Source organism: Xenopus laevis, chromosome 4L (assembly GCF_017654675.1).
Source record: "Xenopus laevis strain J_2021 chromosome 4L, Xenopus_laevis_v10.1, whole genome shotgun sequence".
Taxonomy (NCBI): Eukaryota; Metazoa; Chordata; class Amphibia; order Anura; family Pipidae; genus Xenopus; species Xenopus laevis.
Genome location: NC_054377.1, coordinates 135,982,882 through 136,000,825, shown reverse-complemented (window position 1 = coordinate 136,000,825; position 17,944 = coordinate 135,982,882). Strand labels below are relative to the sequence as shown.

The following is a 17,944-nucleotide window of genomic DNA, read 5'->3' as shown; positions in this document are numbered from 1 at the left end:
ACTGATATTCCTGGACTTTAACCCTTCTCTCTCTAGTTCTAAAAAACTTTCCTCGTGCTCATTTAAGTGTTAAAGGAGAACGTTCTTGTCTCAAAGAGCTTCTTATCCATTCACCTGGTGGCCAGAGGTTGTATCCAAAATGTAAATCCCTCTCTGCTGATTGGCCGAGGGGAACAGGGGATGGGCTGCAGAATTAATTACAGACTCAAACTCTTTTTTTTTTGGCTTTAGGGCACATGTTAAAAAAAAATCTTATGAGAGGGGACGGCAGAAAGTACAAGCCAAGGAAGAAGCAGTGAGGGGAATATCTGGAAAGAGACTTTATGGGAACCCTGTTTGTATCTTTCTCTTTTGCAGTTCTTGCAAGTATTAAGAAATAATCTCCCATCCTGTGACAGCTTCCAAAGTCTCGAGGAGGAACTGAAAACTATACAACAGGATCCATAGACGTGTTAGGGCAAGAGGATCTCAGCTTCAGTTTCCAGCATCCTGAAAAGGCAAGGGAATTTATACCTTTGGATTATGCTCTTACAAACAAGGTAAAGTTTGTATTATTTCTTTTGATGCTGGATAATTGTTGAAATTGTCCCTGAAAGGGGTCATACATAGGCAGGCCGGGTAACATGGTCAAAATTAAATTACCCAAATAAATTGGACATATATATATATATATATAGTGCCAGCTGTAGTGTGGGGGTTATTGCAGGTGTGTTAGTGTGCAAGTGTGCAAGTGTATTTGGGGCAGCAGCATCCTTTATTCATACCAGCGCTTTACAATTATATACAGTGTAACAAACAAAGATTTGGCATCTAATTTTACTGCTCCCAAGAGCTTTCCATCTAATGGGACATATAGAGGACAGCAGGCTTGCATGCAGGCAATGTTATCATGACTTAATTATGTCTTAATTAATGACAATAAAAAAATGCAAATTGGCTTTCCCTTGGATTTGGACAGTACAAAATTTCTTGAGTCACTTAATTACACCATTCATAAGCAGTTGACATATACAAAGAGCATGTATGATCTTTAGCACCTGCCATTTGCCAAAGTGATAATAGGGGTTATTATTTTATAATACACAAAAGCCATGAATATCTTGTAAATGATATCCTTATAAACGGTGAGTTCTGATGTCATCAGTTATAAACTGTGAGTTCTGATGTCATTTCAGTCAGGACTCATTGAAATTTGTGTATTATAATAAAGTACCCCCAGTTGTAAAATATGAAGATATTAGAAGTTACCTCGGAGTTCCATGACCTGTATAAAAACACTCGCCCTTCGGCCTCGTGTTTTTATATGGTCATGAAACTCCTCGGTAACTTATAATATCCTTATATTTTACAAGAGGGGGTACCTTATTCACTATATATAGCATCGGCACAATGCACTTTAATATAAAATATGAGCAGCTAAACAGTGATCGATAGACCAGATATGCAAAGCTGGAGGGTGTTCACAATCCCTCATTAAAAACGGTCCCATCCCAAGAGCAAGAAGGGGCATCAGCAGATTAAATTTTGAGTTTGGACAGACAAACTGAGATCCAAAAGGATCACAGTATACGGGTATGGGATCTGTTATCTGAAACCCCTTATCCAGAAAGCTCCAAATTACGGAGAGACCATCTCCAATAGAGTACATTTTATCCAAATAATCCAAATTTTTAGAAATGATTTCCTTTTTATTTGTAATAATAAAACAGTACCTTGTACTTGATCCAAGTTAAGACTTAATTATCAGTCCATTGGTTTTGTTTACTATTTATATGATTTCCTAGTAGACTTAAGCTATGAAAATTAAAATTATAGAAAAATTCATTATCCGGAAACCCCCCAGTCTCGAGCATTCTGGGTAACAGGTGCCATATCTGTAGTATATTGAGATTTGAGGTGACATAGACTGTCGAAATTGACCAAACAGCCTAAACAAATTTCGGGCAGCTTTAGTGTGGGTGCTACTGTGGGTGTGTTGGTGCGTATGTAGCTCTTGGGTAATGATCTCCAGCATAAAGGGCAGAAGATATATTGCTTCACTTTGACTCTGAGTCTGCTGGGGGTAGGGTTATAATGTGGCCTTTCAATGTTAGACTGAACATTGTGCTCATCCTGACAGCAAATTCTGAGCTTTCCTTGTTCCCGAATGGAACAGTCTGGTCGAAACACATAAACGTCCTGTTGTTGACCTGTCTCTTATTGTCCGGCCTAATGTATGGCCTGATGCTAAAAGTGGAATCTCATTTCCATGGGAAACCATCGTTGCTCTTCCATCAATGGTCAGGCAGCTGAGCCCAGGGCTGAACATTTAAACACACTGCTCCTTTCTTAGAAAATTCTCTGTGCAGCCCTCCAGCAGTTGTTGAATTACAACTCTCAGCACCCACACGACCCCCCCTTAAGCAGCGATATTCAGCCCAATAAATTAAACGTTTCAAAGGGATGTGTGCGAATTCCATTTCTTAATAAGAACAAGGCATATACTGTGCTGCTGCTGAAGTAAAATATGATGGTCATAAAGATGTTGTAAGTCATATTGTATTAGTTTGGCTTGTGCAGCCACGGGGCCTTCAGTGGAGTCGACATTCTGAATGAAGCCTGGTGCTATAATTAAAACTTGATTTAGGCTTGATAAAGGGCCCAGTGTGGCCCGAAACGTTGCCAATAGTGATGGGCGAATTTATTCGCCAGGCGCGAATTCGCGGCGAATTTGCACGATTCGCCGCCAGCGAATAAATTCGCGAAACTCCCGCGAAAAATCGCAGAAAAAATTCGCCGGCGTCAAATTTTTTTTTTCGAAAAATGGACGCCGGCGTCAAAAACGGGCGCCGGCGTCGGAAAAACGGGCGCCGGCGTCAAAAACGAGACGGCGCAAATTCGCCCATCACTAGTTGCCAAACTTTTTGATGTCTACTTTGAGCCAATAAAAACACTTTTCTTTGCATTACAAATTGTGTGCTACGGTTTTCTTGGACTTCCATGATATTTTGACCCTGAGCAGGGGGTCTTATAGACTGTCTAGCACCTGACACCTGAAAAGGTTGATTGGTTACCGGTGAGCACTCTAACTTTGTCTATAATTAAAATTTAACTGTATTAAAGAACAACAAACATACAAACAAATACATCCATACGTTTCGATTTTTACTCTTATCATACACCATCACCATGACTAGCCTGTAAAAATATACACACAAGGGCCATGAATATCCTATAAAAGATATCCTTATAAACAGTGCTTAGTGATGTCATCAGTTATAATATCCTTATTTTTTACAAAAGGGGGTACATAATTCCCTATATAATTGGTGCTTAATGGCATTTGACTTGTGACATGACTTCTGCATTATAAAAATAATAATGAAACCCCTGTTGTAAAATATGAGGATATAGCTTTAGGGTAAGGGCGCACTGGACGATTCGGGGAGGTTTAGTCACCTGGCGACTAATCGCCTCGTCTTTGCGGCGACCAATCTCCCCGAACTGCTTCCACCTCTCTTGCGCTGGCTAAAATGAAATATCACCTGCGCTAAAGCACGCGGCAATTCGTTTTCCAAAGTCGCCAGAATCGCCGCATGTGCTTTAGCGCAGGCAATTTTTCATTTTAGCCAGCACAAGAGAGAGGGAAGGCATTCGGAGAGATTGGTCGCCGCAAAGACAAGGCGATTAGTCGCCAAGCGACTAAATTTCCCCGAATCGGCCAGTGTGCCCCTACCCTTAAAGGCATAGTTCTCCAAATTCAGAAGCAACCCCATATCCGGAACAGACCCCAGACCCAAGCATTCCAATCCCAATAATAGATCCTATACTTCCATTATTACTGTTGATATCTAGGTTATCTCACAATAGGAGGGGAGTGAGTTAAATCCATGGAATCTAGATGCTATATCCATTGGAGATCCCTCGGGGGAGGAGGAGTCTTAAGACATGATCTCATTCATTCTTACTAAGTGAGGGTGTATAAGGAAAGGCACCATCTGAAATCTTACCTCCTCAAAATAGGGAGATGCCGGATAGCTTGATATAGTTATTATTAGAATTGTTTTCAACAGTAGTTACTGTAAATCTAAATAGAATCTCTTTAGCTGGCAGCAGATGTCCGATTGGGCTGAAATATATTTAAAAGGGACAGTTTACACCCCATTTGAATGAATAGGGCTTGTCCTGAACATACTTTGTGCCTACTGTTTTAAATGAGAAATATCTATGGTTTCTGCTGTATACAAGAATATGATGCCAGATGTACTATAGTACTCCCGTTACTTCTGGTACCTGTTTATAAAGGAAGGAGGAGGAGAGTTCAGTGAGGATAACCCAAACTTCCAATTTGTTGTTTATAATGGAAAAAACATGAATCTTTAATAATTAAAATGATAGGCAAAATGTAATTTCAATACAAGTCCTATTTAAATTGATCATTTTTAGCTAAAGGCATTTTTAGGTGTATACTGTCCCTTTAAAGCTGCAAGGAATACCGTGCAATTAATGCTACCTTGCACTAGAGTCCTACAGCGGGCCGGGAACCAGCAAAAAAAGCAGGCACCCTGTGAAACGAGGGGAGGATTTTCAGGTGCGGGTAAAGCCACGGGTCTGTGTGTCACGGATCTGCGGGTCGAGGGTTGGGTTGTGGGTCTCATCTAAATTTCTTATTTTATGTAATATTGTCTATATTTTACTCCTTTAAGGCAGTTGCGGGTCCGGGTCGGTAGCGGATTACGTGGGCAAATATGTGGGTTGCGGATCGAGTTGCGAGCTGCAGGTTGTGGGTTTGGGTCGGGTCCGGGTCTTAGAAATTGGTTCTGCGCAGGACTTCACCTTTCACACAGAAAAGTTTCTTTTTTGCAACTTTTTTTTTAAACAGTTTGGCAGACAGGGCTAATATTTAGAGGTCTATAGCAGGGGGTTTTACACTGATTAGTGTTTGTGCCTTACTTCTTGTGATGGTTCCCTGGATGCTCCGTCTCTGGCACCCTGTAAATATCCAAAGTATTGTAAAGTATGGGAAGCACTCACAACAGCAGATTAACTGCAATTATGCTGTTTATTGTGTCACCACACGACATGTTTCGGACCTACTGGCCCTTTTTCAACTTGAAAATCTGCTGTTGTGAGTGCTTCCCATACTTTACAATACTTTTAATATTTAGAGGTGGCAGGGCCCTACACAAAAAATGCCCAATGGAGCATAATTATTTTAAAAACCTTCACAAATACAGTGCTTCCGAATGCAAGCAGCAAGTTATTCATAGTGGGAACTTTGGTCTCTAAACGTAGGTTTACGTAGGTTTACCTGCATTACAGGGGCAAAAAACATGGATATGGCACTAGTTTTTGCACTTTGCACCATGTCCCACATTTAGTTAATGAATCCCAGCAACTTTCAGTTATGTATTGTGACATATATGGATATAGCCCTCTGCAACAACAGGGCCCACACAGTTTCGGTCATGACAATGGAACTTTGTTGTTTCTTTTGATTAGAATCACTAGTACCACCTCTGGGGGGGTTTCATTAGTATACGAGCTGCCACAAACATATTCTTGAACTTGAAGCCATGTGTTCTCCAGAGCTGTCTCTGTGCCGTGTGCAGGATGTTACTTGCCTTGCTTTGATGTGAATTCATGGCACTGGGATCACTTCTGAAGTCTGACTTATCATGTCCCCAACTGAAATTTGTGTACAATACAATCATATCATTTATTCTATACCTCAGACAAAGTACAAGTTAATTGTCCCACAAATTGCTGCCGGGTTAATCCTCTGATGCACCAAGAGCAACCCCCCTGCCCACGCTGAGAATGTGAGGGAAGGAGCCAGAAGGGCTTCTGCTTCTATAAATAAAGGGAAGGGCTGTATTTGGCAGCCACACAATGACTTTGCTCGAAATGTGCCGGGCTCTGGCATTGCCCTTTACAATGAACCAGAACAAGCCTGTGAATAAGGCACAATAGTCTGGAGACATCAGAATGGAGCTTAACAAGCCAATTAATAGAATAGACCATTGGGTGACTTTAGAACATAAGTTACAAAAAAATACAGCCACTTAAGCAGCCGGGCTTGTCCAGGGGGAAGGGGTAAAAAAATGCAGCCATTACAAAGGTGGCAGAATTTAGAAAACAAAGCAAGTCAGGGACAAGGGTCATAGTTTCCGGAGACTTGTTTTTCCTAATGTGACAGTGAATTCCTGTGGGCACAATGGCAAAATCTGTCTCAAATCTACAAGCAACAGAGCAAGAGGAAGTTATAGAACCCCAAATTTATTTTTAAAAAAATCAATAAAAAGGTGATCCTGCAGCTCTTGCCAACCTATAAATCCCAGCGTCCACTAAGAGGTAATAATTATAGTGATTATAATGATAGGTTATGATTCAAAAACAGCTGGGGCGCTCGAAATCACTGACATACTACTACTAAAAATGTCTTTGTAAAAATATGTCATTTGTCACATTTCCTCTCTGTCCTGAACGTAAAGTTGTGAAGCCTTATTACTCTGTGCCAATGAGTAACTCTGTGCCAATGAACGTTTACAGGTGACATGCTTAGACATTTTAAAGGTTTAAAGGTCCCATTCTGAGACAATTGGTTACACCGTGCAAGTTTAAAGGTTAATAATTGAGATACCCTGTTGTACTACAAAAGCTTAAAGCTCCCATATTGAGATATCTTATGCCGGTTACGTTGTTAAATCTGAAACGGGTGCTTCTCCTTTAAGTTGACTTTTAGGGGCAAATTCCCTCACCAAACCGAATCCGAATCCCAATTTGCATAAGCAAATTAGGGGTGGGAAGGGGAAAATATTTTTTACTTCTTGTTTTGTGACAAAAAGTCACATGATTTCCCTCCCTGCCCCTAATTTGCATATGCAAATTAGGATTCGGATTCGGTTCGGCCAGGCAGAAGGAATCAGCCTAGTCCGAATCCTGTTGAATAAGGCCGAATCCTGGCCGAATCCCAAACCGAATCCTAGATACAGTGCATCCCTAATTGAGACACACTGCTACACTAAGGCTATGGACACAATGTGGAAGTAGCGAGTGGTATCCGCGCCATGCTGACCGCCACGTATACACTAGCGATATTCGGCCATTTACTAAGCTTAAACCGATAGGGTAGATACGCGGCAGTCGGCCTGTTTTTGAAAAACCACGGCATGAACCGCGTCAAAACCGCTCGCTACATCTGCATGTGTGTTCTTAGCCTAAGAAAAGCAAATATAGATATATATCTGCACCTAACTAAAACTATATGGTAACATCAAAGTGCGGCTGTAGGTTGCCATAGAGACAGTTACTATTTATTGGGCTGGTGGCAGGATTTTGAGTTTCTGTGTGCTTGAAATGTCAGTCTTGATTCTCAGTCGAGACCTGCCATGTTGAGACTCATTGTTACTCTGTGAAATTTAAGGCTTCCATGCTGAGATATCTTTTTATACTATGCCCAATTAAGGTGCCATGTTTAGACTGGTTGTTATACTGCTCAAGCTTAAAGGGCCCAAGACCTGAGACATCTTGTTAGCCAATGTAACCCAAGCTTCCCAATCCCATATTGAGATGTGCACAAATGTGCAAGATCCATATTGAGACAACTTGTTAGACGATGGAAGGCCCAAGACCCGTGCCAGATGCCTTGTTCCACTGTGCCAGTCGTAAATGGTCCATGCTGAGACACCCTGCGGGCACCATGTTACCGTATTTTGTGCCAGCTGTACATTATTATTATGTACATATGTCCTGTGCAAAGCAATGTAAGAGTTTCCACAGTGCAAGGTCCCTTAACAGTTAATACAGTATAAAAGCAAACCTGACTAAGAGATCATGAACAAGTACAGCAGTTGTAGGCAGGTTACCCACCTTTATGCCTCAGGTTACACATTATTGTGCGAGGCACACCCACTCTGCAAGGTTTGATTTGCTCAGCTAACAGATGTCTTGCTTTGGTGCCGGGGAGGAATCACTCTGGTATTTGTTTAGTAATCTCACTGTACAGCTGCCACGGCGTAACTGAAGAAAATAATGATTATATATACAGGTATGGGGCCTGTTATCCACAATGCTTGGGACCTGGGGTTTTCTTGGGGTCTTTCTTTTTTGATCCGCATATCTTAAGTCTGGTAAAAACACATTTAAACATTAATTAACCCAATAGGCTGGTTTTGCCTCAAATAAGGATTAATTATATCTTAGTTGGGATCAAGTACAAGCTACTGTTTTATTATTATAGAGAAATAACACTTTGTCTACTAAAGTCAGATAAATGCAGTAACATATGCGTGAGTGTAGGTTTACAAGTACAGTATATACATTCTGATTCACAAGGGGCCCAGCCCCGCAATCTAATTGGCTAATGTGCATGCGCGATGCAAAGTATTGCAATGAGTATTTAAATGAACAATTATATAAATAGAGTCATCGTTACTCATAATAACCAAGAATAGGACCTCCATATTAAAAAGGGAATTTAACTCACCCCAAATTAAAAGAAATATGGATTGTCCTCAGCACTTTTGTGCTTTAATTTCTTTTCCCAGCTATATTTAATACAAAGGTGCTTCAAAGCCTTCTTTCTGAATTTCCTATGCAACGGCTCCCTGAATCAATAAACCTCCCTGTGTAGAATTTCCCTCTGGATGTCTAATCTGTTTCTGTCTTGGGACACAAGGCTGTTATTAGAGTTAAAGCAGAGATCATTTGCCTTGGGGATCCAAGCTTCCCAGCTGCCCAAAAAGAAAACCACAATAAACAGAGAACATAATGCAAATGTGTAATGATATATTGTGTTTGATATTTATATATATATATATATATATATATATATCCAGGCCCGGATTTGTGGAAAGGCCACCTAGGCCCGGGCCTAGGGTGGCAGGATTTTAGGGGGGCGGCATGCTGCCCAACCACACCCACATTGGTTCAAAAACACTGGGTACAATAATTTTTTTAATTTCCAGTGCGAGAATCCCCATTGCTCCAGTCCAGATTATGAAAATTTGCACAAATAAAGGGGAGGGGACAGGGGCGACGAACAGCAGTGGGCCTAGGGGTGCCCACTATGTAAATCCGGCCCTGTATATATCAGATACTGACGGGGATTTGTAGATTAAAGCTGGTAGGGTTGCAAGTTGGATATCTTTAATTCTATGTACAGGTATGGGGTCCGTTATCTGGACACCACTTATCCAGAAAGCTCTGAATTATGGGAAGGCCAATTCCCATAGGCTCCATTTTAATCAAATAACTTTTTAAAAATGTTTGCTTTTTTTTCTCTGTAATAATAAAACAGTAGCTTGTACTTGATCCCAACTAAGATATAATTAATCCTTATTGGAAGCAAAACCAGCCTATTGGGGTTATTTAATGTTTAAATGAGTTTACTTAAGGTATCAGACTAATCAGACTTAAGGTATGAAGATCAAAATGACAGAACATGCCCTTATCCAGAAAACTCCAGGTCTCTGGCATTCTGGATAACAGGTCCCATACTTGTAATTGTTCTTATAAGATACACAACACTGTGGCTCAGTGATTAGTACTACTGCTTTGCAGTGTGGGGGTTCCGAGTTCAATTTTACCCACTTTGCCTTTAGGTATGACACATGCAATAAATACAAGTGAATATGATAATTGTTGGGAGGGCTTGTCACACTGCTTCAATACAGATGAAGAAGAACATGCTGAATTTTGTGGGCTCATTTCTTGCTCCAGTGAGTAGTTAGATGACACATTTCCCAGATCTCCTCTCTAATATATCACACACCCCCATCAAATAGCACAGAAAATCCCAAAGTTTCCGGCATATGCTCTTTACCATGATGAGAATGACATCCTTGTGTTGGCTTTTGCCTACAGCTGAAATAGTTCTTCCTTGCGCAGCTCTCAGGAAGGCATGCACATGTGTGCGCTTTGCTCTGTGTCTGCCACATGGTGGGTTTATCTGTAGTTAAACTGGCAGAAGCACATTTTCATTTATTATTCTATATTTAGATAACGCCGACACATTTATGGTCAGGGGCGTAACTATAGAGGAAGCAGACCCTGCGGCTGCAGGGGGGCCCAGGAGGTATAGGGGCCCCATGAGGCCCTAATTCATATACAATTTCAATAAATATTGGAGAAACAAGTCAACCCCAAAACATTTTGGGGGCCTGAAAAATAATTTGCTGTGGGGCCCAGTAATATCTAGTTACGCCACTGTTTATGGTCATTCACATCATGCTTTCCCAAGTGAAGTTTACAAGCTACATTCCCTATCACAGTCACACGCACATTAGGAAATGTCATCAGCACATAAAAACAGCAATGTCACTAGTGCATCATGAGCTTGGGTGAAAAATTTGCACCAGGGTCCCCTTGCATCGTGCCCCCCTTCCCGACCAGCTTGCCTCCTAGCAGCTCTGCACTGATGCTGTCCAGGCAGTGACCCTGCAGAGTGGGCCTTCCCCCTGGTAGATCCACCATTATTTAAAAGAGATCCCTGGTCTCTATGGTGGTGTAAGTATAAAAGAGACCACCAGTATAGACCCATTCTATCAATAATTCATGGTGGGCAGTGATCAAAGTCTGCAGTCCAGCCAGTGCAAGCATCATGCATGCCACTATTGAATTAAAGTGCCAATATGGGACATGAGCAACTGGCTCCCTTTCTTTCTAGCCTAGGCCTTCTCCAACTTGTACCTTCACACAATTCGTCCTGATGTTCTCGGTTGGTCTTGAAATGATTTTGCTCATGGCTTATGTCTGCGTATTATTCTAAATATATCTGCTTTGAGGCATAACTTCTACATATCTAGTTTGCACATACTGTATGTATGGAACTTTAAAAAAAAAGTGTTTGAGTTGATGGGTTGAACATGACACTATAGACCAGTTACCCCCAACCAGTGGCTCACGAGCAATATGTTGCTCGCCAACCCCTTGGATATCTAGTATAAGTAGATATACCATGACCTGGATGAATGAAAATCTTCATAGTCAATAGGGATGTAGCGAACGTCGGAAAAAAAGTTCGCGAACATATTCGCGAACTTGCGCAAAAACGCGAGCGGTTCGCGAACGGTTCGCGAACCCCATAGACTTCAATGGGAAGGCGAACTTTAACATCTAGAAAAGACATTTCTGGCCAGAAAAATGATTTTAAAGTTGTTTAAAGGGTGCAACGACCTGGACAGTGGCATGCCAGAGGGGGATCAAGGGCAAAAATGTATCTGAAAAATCTGCCTGTGTGTGCTTGGAAGAGATAGTGTAGGGGGAGAGCTGTTAGTGATTTCAGGGACAGATGATAGTAAGTTTGCTGGCTAGTAATCTGCTTGATACTGCTCTGTATTGGAGGGACAGAAGTCTGCAGGGATTTGAGGGACATTTTAGCTTAGGTAGCTTTGCTGGCTAGTAATCTACTGTTCTCTTTAAACAACTGCCATACGTTGACCTTGTAGGCATTGTTTGCCCAGTTTTTTTGGACGCAGCCACTGAAGCACAGTTGCCAGAAAAAATATGCCATATAAATGCTGAAAATAGTCATTTTTCGCCATTACGTAAAATATATTATGGCTGCTTGAAAAAAGTGACTCCGGTGTTTTTTCTGGAGACGGTAATATTATGGATATTTAGACAGAATGGGAACAAGGTCACACAGCTCGATGGCGGGTTGAAGAAAACAGTGTGCAAATAATGCCTACAAGGCCAACGTATACACTACTACAGCGGTGGATACGGATTACGTAAAATATATTATGGCTGCTTGAAAAAAGTGACTCCGGTGTTTTTTCTGGAGACGGTAATATTATGGATATTTAGACAGAATGGGAACAAGGTCACACAGCTCGATGGCGGGTTGAAGAAAACAGTGTGCAAATAATGCCTACAGGGCAAATAATGCCTAAAAGGTCAACTTATACACTACTACAGCGGTAGTAAAATAAAAAAAAGTAAAATAAAAAAAAATGAATATTAAAAAAAAAAAATTAAAGTTGGTGCTGCTGAACTACTAGGAGCAGCAGATTAGCACACCAGTCCCACTCCCCAACACTGCTAGACTAATAGCACTGGGCTCTTATAGTAGTAGTAGTAGTAGTAGTAGTAGTAGTAGTAGTAAAACAACAAAAAAATAAATAAAAGCAGTCCTTACAAGGACTACTGTTATTGCAGCAGTCAGCAGATGAGATCAGAAGCAGGACAGCTGCCCACTGCAGCTACATACAGAGCACTGCAGTAGAAGGTAGATTACTAGCCAGCAAAGCTACCTAAGCTTAAATGTCCCTCAAACCCCTGCAGACTTCTGTCCCTCCAATAACAGAGCAGTATCAAAACGATTACTAGCCAGCAAACTTTCAACTGTCCCTGAAATCACTAACAGGCAGCAGCTCTCTCCCTACACTATCTCTTCAGCACACACAGGCAGAGTGAAAAAACGCTGCAGGGCTTCGGTTTTTATAGGGAAGGGGAGTGGTCCAGGGGAGAGCTTCCTGATTGGCTGCCATGTACCTGCTGGTCTGGGGTGAGAGGGCAAAAAAAAGCGCCAACAATGGCGAACCCAAAATGGCGAACGTCGCGCGACGTTCGCGAACTTCCGGCGAGCGCGAACACCCGATGTTCGCGCGAACAAGTTCGCCGGCGAACAGTTCGCGACATCTCTAATAGTCAACCCCTTGGACGTTGCTCCCAGTGGCCTCAAAGCAGGAGCTTATTTTTGAATTCCAGGCTCGGAGGCAAGTTTTGGTTGTATAAAAATCAGATGAATTCCCAAACAGAGTCTCCTGTAGGCTTCCAGTCCATATAGAGGCTACCAAATAGCCAATCACAGAACTTATTTGGCACTCCCAGGAACTTTTTCATGTTTATGTTGCTCTCCAACTCTTTTTACATTTGAATGTGTCTCATGGGTAAAAAGGTTGGGGACCCCTGCTATAGACATACACACAAATTGTTCTCTATCTTACATGCGTCTTTTGTGATGAAAAGCCACATGAATGAATAAAAACCCAGCATTCTTTCAATGTGAACTCATGAACACATACTGATCAACCTCAGGTCATGGAGGACAGGCGCACCGATGATTTATTCACAGGTTCAGATTCACAGGTTCAGATTCACAGAAGAGTCAAGTTTGTGTCTTCACCCAGAAGCCGTAGAAAGAATGGGAACTATTCAAGCAGCAAATGTCATTGAGTCAAGTCCATCAATTTGCTAGGGGCTAACTAGAGCCGCAAATCTGTTGCTTTTGTGCTGAAGGCTTGGACCCGGGCTGTAAGGGGACCCAGGAATTTAAAGGGGGCCAGCAGGTTCCTAATTTTTGGGCAATTTTAATATATATTGGTAAACTTTAAGAAGGCCCCGTAAAATGACTTTGAGCTGGGGTTCAGTAACCGCTACTTGCAACACTATTTAAACCATCTGTTGTGATTACTCATTTGACTGTCTGTATTTCCAAAAAGTAGGATCCACCCACCCATTTTATTTCAATAGGCACTAAGCACCATTTATAATGAAATGATTTACAGGATATTTATGGCTCTTGTGGATTTTACCCTTATTATGACTAATGATTACAAGCTATTGTCATTATGGAGTCTCAACCACTATGGACATGAAAGTAAATGTTATGAACTATTGAAAAAAAAAACTATAATTTAACTTTTTTACCAATTGACGTTTTATACCAATGGCATTATAAGAGACTTTGATCAACTTAAACCATGAATTCTGATTAAAATGTATGTTGTTTTATGCACTGGGTGTTTCTAGGGAATCAGTTTAGAAGTGGGACTGGTGATGTCTCCTCCATTATCTATTATATATAAAGCCCTCCTAAAATATGACACACTTCACAAGACCTGAAACATTGTTGTTTTGTATGTTTTTTTGGGGCCAATAAATAATTTTCCGATTTTTCAGTGTGCAAAATTCACAATTATTGTCTAAAATTGACCCCAGGAATGGTGGAGTAATCCCTGCAAGCTCCTTCCACCACACCAGATGGTTTACACAACTGGTTAACCCTCCACCATTGAGCCGCACTGAACTTATCAAAAAGAACCAGCACCTGCGTCTTTAGCCTTATGTCAATAAGCTCTGCCCTCTGAAAGTAAGAAAGTCGAAGGAAATCTTATAGATGTTGATTAAGTGGGGGGGGGGGGGGTGGAGCAGTAGAGATAAGGGCAAAGCCTGGCTGGCTGTAATAGCATATACTGTAGATGACTCAAACTGCCTGAAAACACTTCACTTCACTCAGCTCTAGTCTAGACATCCAACCCATCCAGACTTGTTTATTTACACATTATTAAGACCCATCATGTTGGAATTGACATTTACAAGCCTTCTTCTATATTAGCAAAGCCAGTAGTCTTTATAATCTGTGTGGTAGATGGCATAAAGTCCTATCAACTAGGTATCAACCAATGAACAGAAGGCAGCTATGTGACATAACCTTGCAGCTAATAACCCCCATGATATCTTCCCAAAGCCATAATGTCATAGGCAGGATGAACTGCCAATCTGTGGGTTCTGGCAAATGCTAGAGGAGCTGCTGTAAGTTGCCATAGACACTATTTAGTAGACTGGTGTGGGGCTGGTTGGGCCTCTGTGGACTTGAAATTCCAGGGCCCTGGTCATAGGCCATTTTCCCTGAGCACCCAGCTCCAGAAGGTCTCCTTAGCCAACAGATGCTCTTGCAAAATTATAATTTACACATTATTTTGTGATGTAATAAAGTTTAGTTATATCACAACCTGTATGTCCACCCCTACTGTGGAAGTGCACCCTCAACATCCTCAACATGTGACCAACAGCTAAAGATAGATGGACGTTCCTAATTTGTAACCCCTTGCTGGACCACAATGTCTGGATTCTGCTCTTCTCAAACTCTCTCTTTCATTGATGTATTGTTGCTAAGATTAGTTCTTTTACAACCATGTATGGAGAACCACGTTTCACCTAATGTGTTTCACTGATAGTATTTATTATCTTACACCTATCTATATTTAAATCATTGGCAAAGTGCATAACGGAGGAGGCTTAGGCTGAACAACGGGTGCTAATCTTGTAAAACAATCTGGAGATGCTTTAGTTCCAAGAGCAAAATGGGAATTGCACAGAACACTAATTTGACAGGAGAGACATTTTTATGAGGGTACGGGTCACCAGATTTCTAGGAACAGCTAGGAGACTTGCATTTTTTACACAGAAGGCAGAGAAAAAGATTGAAAGATAAACATTTTGAAGACAAGTATTTGAATGACAAGCATTATTAGATTTTGCAGTGGGAATTTCCAAAAGCCCATTGCATTTAAGGTTCTTTTTATAGAAAGGGTCTCTATTTAGCAACTCGGCTAATGTTTTATCATGGTAGAAGGTATCTTTGAAGCTCACTTTACAAAGGGATTTTGATGCCTTGTTTCACTTGGAATAATATTGCTAACATACAAGAGAAAGGCTCTTTTACCTTTCTTTAGTATTTCTTTGCAGCAGCCAGAGACAGCCTTGTCTGATGGCTCAGTAAAGAATAACCAGCTGTCTGCAAGTACCCCCCCTGCAAAAAATCTTCAGAGGGGCCCAGAAATTCCGATCACCATCCTCCCGCTCACATACCGCCTCCACCATGCCCATTCCCCACGACTCCGCCCACTCCCACCCCGACTTGTGCCCCCTTTCCGCAGCAAGTAATGCAGCAACTGAGGAGGAGGGGGATTTTTATTTGTTATAGAGGAAGCAGACCCCACAGTGCAGGATCCCCCTGTGACTGCGGGGTCTGCTTCCACTACAGTTGCACCAATGTCTGCAAGGCAGGGCCGGAACTAGGGGTAGGCAGAGTAGGCACGTGCCTAGGGCGCAAAGCTTGGAGGGTGCCAGGCACGTACCTTTCTACACTTCCTACCCCTAGTCCGGCTGAGTGCGCTCCTCTCCTCTTCAGTCCTGCGTACTGTTTGTGCGCGTGCACATACAGGAGGGGTGGAGGAGGAGGGGTGGAGGAGAGCATACCGGAAGGAGCGCGTACTTCCTGTTTGCGCGGTGGAAAGGGCGCCACGGCTGGCTGGGTTGCCTGGGGCGCTGCAAGGCAAGGCTGGCCCCCAACCACTGATCCCTAATGTTCTGCTTATTGACACCATTCATTAAACACTCTTTAAACTTCCATATACAGGCATGGGATCTGTTATCTGTAACCCAATATCCTCCGAATTATGGGAAGGTTGTCTCCCATAGACTCCATTTTAATCAAATAATTCACATTTTTAAAAATGATTTCCTTTTTCTTTGTAATAATAAAACAGTAGCTTGTACTTGATCCTAGCTAACATATAATTAACCCTTATTGGAAGCAAAACAATCCTTTTGGGTTTAATTCTGGATCACAGGTCCCATACCTGTATTTGTGCTAAGTGCCAATGTGCCCATTGAGTCTGGTCTGATGAATCAGATAAAATGTGGGTAAAAAAGGAGAGACCTTTTTTGGGTGTGTTTACCTAACAGTGGTTCCTATGTATCGACTGTATTTGTGAAAGAAATGTCTGGAATACTACAATTGTAATCAATTCATCTGAACTTTTATCAGACAACTAAAATTTTCTTTTTTTTTAGGCTCAGAAGATGAGAGGGTTTACTGCCCTATTGGTGGCACTGCATTCATTAGCATTTTATCCTGAAAGAAGCTCAGCGCAACAAGGTAATGTCCACCACTTGCACCTGATTTGTATGTGACGTGGATATCAAGAGAAGAAATCACTTTTTGGTTCTTATTCTTCCATGGAACTGTAATTCTTCTCAAATTCTTCTGCACTGCTGTACAATTTTGTTCAGGCAGATTCAGAACTACAGAACTACAGTATAATTAGCTCAAGAATTTAATTGAGTTTGAAGGGGTGATTCACCTTTAAGTTGACTTTTAGTATATTATAGAATGGCCAATTGTAAGCAACTTTCATGTGGTTTCATTATTTATTTTTTATATTATATATATTTAAATAGATAGATAGATAGATAGATAGATAGATAGATAGATAGATAGATAGATAGATAGATAGATAGATAGATATGCTGGCTGGAATATGGCAATAAAAATAACTTTCACACGTTTCTTGATGGCAGGCTATTACAATCTATTGGAGGCAAGCAAGTAAAGCCTCCAGACCATAAGAAAGCATATAACTTTTATGCATGGAGTGTAATATTTCTCCTTTAGGGGATCTGAAAGATTTGAGTTATGAAATATAGTACAGCCTTGTCAAGTTTACTTTCACTAGAAAATGCACCTTCCAGGGGTTATGAGTCATCTGTGCAAATATATCCACGTCTCCAAGCTCAGTACAAGTTCTTCTCGAGGGCACTTATTTATTAACAGCACCTTACAAATGCCCAGAGGCGAGTCCTTGCAGTCAACAGAATTAAGGTTCAAACAACAGCAATGATGGTGTCCTGTGTTTAAACTGATAAAACGTTTTGCCTTTCCTAAGGGAAAGCAGCATCAATTTCCACTCCTTTGTGTGTGTTAGTGTCTGTGGATGAGGTTAAAAGGCCAATTGCAATATGATATTACTGATTATTAATGGCCATACCATACGTTGTGCAGCTCTTTGAAGCACAGATCTGACAGCCCTATCCATGCAGAGTGTGCTGTGTGTTCTGTATTGTGCCAGGAGAAGGATTATTTTCTGTTGTGCAGGCTGTATGCCTTAAATAAGGGAGGTTGGACCTTTACTGTATGTGTAGCGGAGGTAGACTCACCCCTCCTTACCACTGAGTAGGAACACTTCTATAATAGTTTTAGTGACAATATCAGTGTAAAGCAGTCTCGGCTGCTCTCACTCACATCAATAAAGATCCCTGTTCTGAATAGCCTCTGCAAATGTTTTACTGAACATAAAATAAAAGCAAACCCTACTTATAATAATATAATAGAATATTTTAAAGGTAAACCCCAAATACAAATTCATATAAAATTGCCCAAGATGCTCTACTG

At 41.3% G+C, this 17,944-nt stretch overlaps 1 protein-coding gene across 3 annotated transcripts in view; it reads left to right on the top strand.

The window, feature by feature from the left end:
- The first annotated feature begins 229 nt into the window (after positions 1–229).
- The window catches only part of LOC108714669 (collagen alpha-1(VII) chain), a 145,565-nt gene continuing 127,850 nt past the window's right edge, over positions 230–17,944 (top strand). For 2 of the 3 annotated variants that reach the window (XM_018259086.2, XM_018259084.2), the window contains exons 1-2: positions 231–539; positions 16,567–16,651. In XM_018259086.2, coding sequence (XP_018114575.1) covers positions 16,576–16,651 — 76 coding nt within the window. In that variant the 5' untranslated portion in view covers positions 231–539; positions 16,567–16,575. Of the gene's footprint in view, positions 540–16,566; positions 16,652–17,944 lie in introns of all 3 variants that reach the window. The other variant, XM_018259085.2, reaches the window with a different exon arrangement.